The 5,883-nt window shown below is 44.9% G+C and overlaps 1 protein-coding gene across 1 annotated transcript; it reads right to left on the bottom strand.

Moving 5' to 3' along the window:
* On the bottom strand, positions 1 to 3,221 carry cryba2b (crystallin, beta A2b; the record flags this gene model as incomplete). The annotated part of the gene is made up of 4 exons (XM_083638825.1): positions 1 to 148; positions 559 to 701; positions 1,175 to 1,316; positions 3,064 to 3,221. 4 exons carry the CDS (start codon positions 3,219 to 3,221, stop codon positions 1 to 3), a joined length of 591 nt encoding a protein of 196 aa, XP_083494951.1.
* Between the last annotated feature and the right edge of the window lie 2,662 nt (positions 3,222 to 5,883).

Raw genomic sequence — 5,883 nt, 5'->3', positions numbered from 1 at the left:
TTAGTGCTGGATCCTACGAATGGACTGCACCTGGTTGGTGTGGGCCTGGGTGCTGTACTCGTTGTAGTGTCTGTACTCGCCTTGGTGTCTGTCTCTCTCCAGGATGTACTGGTAGCCACGGTAACCAGGGAACTGGTAGGCAACCCAGCTGGAGAGGAGCGCAGAGAGGGAGAGAGAGAGGGGGGGACTCATGGTCAGAACAAAGCATTCAATAAAACCAATCGCCATTTAAGCAGTCAATAAAATTAACGTAATTTAAATAGATTCAATTGAATTAAGAGGCCGCTCTGGAAGGGTGGAGTGAGACAATTTTCCGATGATGGTAAAATGTTAAGACTATTCCAACTGGATATAATATATTGAATCACATTTAGTCTGTTTTGACAGATTTGGTTATAACTCTGATATAATACTCTCTGCTGCTGTATCGCCTGCTTCTTTGCCTCTAAGATATCACAAATTGGCAAGAAGAAAGGAAGGTGAAGAGGCTAAAGATACAGATAGAGATCCATATACTGAAAGCCAGGTGTAAATGGAGGCGGAAACAGTGTTACTTACGCGCCGGAGTTGACTTTGATGGAAGGCACCTCCTTGCTGCACCAGCCCATGGCCTGTAGGGAGGGGTAGTCATCGCACATCTCAAACTTACGGCCCTGGAAGTCCTCGCACTCGTACAGGGTCACCTTGCTGTCACTGTGGTTCTGTGGGGAGAGAGAGAGGGGGGGGGGGGGGGGGGGGGGGGTTGTTAGGTTGGTGCTATAGTCAGTCTAGTTGTCAGTGTGATGGTTTGATGTTGTAAAGCATGCTTACTCCAAATGCCCATATATATATATATATATATATACAGTATATATAAATCATGTTTATATAATTCTATACATTCAGAATTATTGCTAAACTGCATTTGCTATAAATCCTGAATTATTTGGAGTAAAAAGACTTCAGCTTCTGTCCAATATGGTTGAAATATCACAATTAGGTATTGTGGAGTGAGGAGACCTGATTAACTTATGACCCACTTGATAGAGGTGAATGGATGGCAAGACGGGTTGAGGGAGAGACAGTTTGAAATGAGAGACATCTGATGGACTCAGGGGTGAGTGTGTGTGTGTGTGTGTGTGTGTGTGTGGGGGGGGGGGGGGGGGTCATGAGAAGAAGGGGTAGGGGAACTTACGGCACACTTGATGGGTCTGAAGGAAAGCATGTGCTCGGTCCTGTAGCTGCTGTTTCCGCTCCAGGCCTCGTAGCGAGGGTAGTCTCCCTTCTCCAGGATGAACTGCTGGCCCTGGAACTCAGGGTACTCATAACCCACCCAACTAGACAAGGAGAGAGAGAGAGGGAGGGAGGGAGGGAGGGAGGGAGAGGGAGAGAGAGAGAGGGAAAGGGAGGGAGAGAGAGTGGGTGAGAGAGGGAGAGGGAGGGAGAAAGAGAGGGAGAGAGAGGGAGAGAGGGAAGCAGAAAGTGGAGTCGAGGTCAAGTAAGGTGAGGGAGAGAGATGAGGGAGAGACACAAGTAAAAGGGGGAGAAGGAATAAAAATGTAAGTTAGCGGAAGAAATAATGAAGGAAAAACAAGTGTAGAAACGAAGAGCACCCCCTCCCCTCCGACACACAGCAACAAAGAACCAGCAAATATAAAGTGCCTGAGTGCAACAACATTGAAAGTGTCATGTTGGTTCAACAATAGAGTCCAACGCCCGCTGAATTGGCTCCAGTGAAAACAGCACGCTCCTCCTTTGTTACTGCGAGCACAAAGGCCCAAAGCAAACATGAAATACTGCTGCTGCTGCTGCGAGCTGCACCCGGCCACGCCTTTTTATCTGATCGCCCGTCAGTCTGCTCACACCCGGCAGGCAGCTGCACACGCCCTGTACATATTACCACTGAGTCACACTCGAATGCATGCACACACACACACACACACACACACACACACACACACACACACACACACACACAAACACAAACACAAACACACACACACACACACACACACACACACACACACACACACACACACACACACACAAACACAAACACACACACACACACACACACACACACACACTCAAACAAACACAAACACAAGCGCAAACACACACACACACACACACACACACACACACACACACACACAAACAAACACAAACACAAACACACACACACACACACACACACTCAAACAAACACAAACACAAACACACACACACACACACACACACACACACACACACACACACCATGCATGCCACCTAGCGATGCAATAACACTGTTCACACTGATTTATGGCATAGAGATTATTCTGCCTTTTCTACTTGTTGACCTGCTTTCAATATGAGCTATTTTGCTCCTGTCAGCTCAAGCAGACAGTTCTATTTTGCAATATTTAAGGCTTATCATAGTCAGCTGCTGCAGCATCAAAGCCGCATTTGAGTCCTGCATATTTTAATCAGATCTGTCCAAGCAGATTAAAATGAAATGGGAATGAATCTAAATTAACATTCTGCAGTATTTTAAAATCGTGAAGTAACAAGACTCATTTATCCACTGTTTTCCTCCTGTTGCAATACAACTGAAAGTACAGTGTGCATTCACTTACAGGCAGGAATAACAACGGCTAAACATCATGATACCAAATGTTTCACTTTGACTGCACCCTCCATAACTTACAGCGGCCTATGAACCTGACTGCTACAACATTGATACAACAACTGATACAATAACAAAGAGTTATTTGTTGACAAAACTTCTGCTCAGGATGTGAACTTATATAACATTCACACATGGTTTGGACGTTACACCTGCTCCCAAGTAATAGTATAGGTTTGTTGTTTGGGTCTGTTTCACGTTTGACCATTTTAGCCACCATTGACTCTAATGTGTAACCGAAACATCAGGACTTAAACATCCACGGTAACAGTAACAATATAGCATTATATGTAAAGAGAAATAGAAATGAGTAATAGCCTGGGCATGGCCCAACTCAAGGCAGATAGAAGAAGACGTAACAGTTGACGAAAAGGAATGAAGAGATCTTAAAGAACCACCCGATCACGTGAACTTACGGTCCGTTCTCGACCTTGATGGAGCGGATCTTGCAGAAGCCCCTCTCCATGATGTTCTGGCACTCCAGCATGAACTCACAGCGCTTGCCCTGGAAGTTCTCCTCCTCCCACACTGTGATCTTGAACTGGCCCATCTGCTCCATCTGTTGAGTGTTCATGGTTGCTCCTTCTTCCTTGGGGGATGCTCTCTGACCAAGGTAGAGGGTGTTCAATGTTTAGAAAGAAAGAGTTAAAATGGGTGGAAAATATCGAGTAAACGTTGTGTGGGGAGTGGTGGTCTGGTTGGTGGGGGGTTCAAAAGTCAATGAAGCATCAAGGTTTCATCAAAGTTTATTGTGAACCTTAACCTGGATGAAGACTTGTCCAGGAAATCAGATGTTTAATCCCTGCATTAACGCGTTAACAACTCGTTTTTGTCCTTCAGCTTGAAGACAATGTACTGGTTGAAAAGGCTTCACCAGTGGCAAACAGTAATATATATATTTTTCTCTCTCTGAAGAGAACAATGTAAATATCTGCTATAGATTCACAGTCCAAACTTGCCAAAAGGAGTGAAGAAATTCACACATTCATCAAAACTGAGTTCTCTCACATAAGCAAGTTGTTTCTGTTTCTGCTATGAAGATTCTAAAAAGACCGCTACATTAGCTACATTAGCTACATTAGCTACATTAAATTCCTTATATAAAAAAAAATATTTACCGACTATTGGTTCCTAATTGTGCCCAGTGCACAAGACACAGATATTATAGGGAGCTGTCTCTGAAGAGATCTTGATCTCAAACCAAATCACGACGACTGTCCTTGCCAATTTAAAGTTGACCCCAAACTCATTCCTGTTCACAAAAATGTTTGCATGACCTGTCCACACTGAACACCAAGCCACCACTAAGGCATCATCTCGCTAGCTTTCCCTTCTGTATAAAAAGGGGCTTCTGGGGTAGCTATAAACCAATCAACCTCAACAGCAGAAGGCTCAAATTGCAGCATGTTCACTAGGTCAGAAGGTTCCCCAGCTCCTTGGCAAATCAAGCCTATACTCCTGAATGCCTCATTCAAGTGCATCCATAGCTACCCATCTAATACGCGGCTGATTGTCCGTAACCATAACCTCTTGCTGGCTGTAGGGCATCACCCTAAAGCATCATAACCTCTTGCTGGCTGTAGGGCACCACCCCAAAGCACAGAGCTGTCCCTCATTTTGCGGTTCCTTAGCCGAGTCTGAGGCGGTGTGGTTGGAATACTTACAGACAGTACTGAGGTGGGACAGATCCAGTATAATCAATGTCGGGGGAGAGACCCTCGCCTGTGTTTTTATAGGGCCAGGCCCCCTGGACCTGCGCCGCACCGCTCGCCCACCACCAGCCTTGCACACTCAGCAAGCTGAGCGGGGGCCGGCTGAAAGGGGAGCATTAGCCTAGCGCTTTGTGGAGGCTCCAGAGCGCCATTGTCCACAGAGCCCCAAACTGACTTAGTCATCAATATGGCAGCCGTGGCCAGCAGCAGCCCCACACAGGCCTATACAATGCCAACGCACTGACACAACACTTTGATTGGTGTGGGAGGATAATAGACACATTCTGTGAGCTGATCCACCCCTCCTCTCTCTCTCTCTCTCTCTCTCTCCCTCTCTCTCTCTCTCTCTGTATGTGCAGGTAAATTGGAGGACAGGTGGGGGAAAGGGCATATGGCATCCCACACAATCAGTACCGGGATGTGTTATGTTCCAATATCATCTAGAACAGTGGTTCTCAAATGGGGACCCCGAGGGGTCCTTGAGGGGGTTCCAGGGGGTCCCCAGCCAAAAGGCGGGTAATTTATCTTATATAATTATCGCTATAATTCCATTCATAAGTAACACAATGACTATTTTGGTCATGGGTTTTATACACTTTCTGTAATAAAACATCTAAAAGCATCAATCTTATTATCATATGGGGGACCGTGGGGACAAAATCCTATCAAATGGGGGTCCGTGGTCTAATCTTTGTCAGTTTAGGGGTCCCTCATGTGAAAACATTTGAGAACCACTGATCTAGAAGGCATCCTCGTCCCCTTGCCTCTCAAACGGGGTAAAGAAATGATCTGGAATGAATTGATTGGTGATTGGAAGTAGGCGACTATTGTGAAATCCTAGCTTTGACTAATCCACCCATAGTGTTTCTGATTAGGACTGAAGGGAAATCAGGATGTCTTGTCCATATCTATACGGCCTTTGAAACACATGAAAAACAATGGCTCCAAATGTTGATGATATTTTATCTGAGGTGAGGAATCACTACGGCTGTGGGGATAGCATGACCAACTACCATCAACATACACTATAGAGTAGGCCTACAGCAGGGAGGACATATTTGTGTAGGCTTACCCAGAAGTCCCTGCACTTCCTAGGGATTTTTGTATGATGTAAATGCATGAAATAAATGGTCTGTGGTTCACAAAAGTTTATGAAACGGTGAACGTTGTGTTCAGCAAGATCATCTTCACAAATGAGGACCAATTTTATGAGTTTTAAAGTGTTTTCTGAAAACTGTAGGCCTTTTTAAAAGAATGCATTTACGCTTCGAAAATCATAAAAGTGGTCCTCATTTGTGAAGATTACCTTACAGATAGAAATGCATTCTCAATATTGGGAAGTATATATTTTTAGAGAGTCGATTTTCAAGGTTGGGGGTTATCACATAACACAACGTAACTGAATGGTTTGATTTTCATAAACACATATAAGCTATGAGCAAATAAGTCTATAAAACCCTGTTTGCATCACAGAGTGAAAACCAGCTCACAGTCGTGCACAACATGGACTGATGTGCTCCTTCA

This window comes from Poromitra crassiceps, assembly GCF_964638095.1.
Source record: "Poromitra crassiceps genome assembly, chromosome: 6".
NCBI lineage: Eukaryota > Metazoa > Chordata > Actinopteri > Beryciformes > Melamphaidae > Poromitra > Poromitra crassiceps.
Note: the sequence above shows the minus strand (reverse complement) of the source record. Positions and strands in the feature narration are given on the sequence as shown.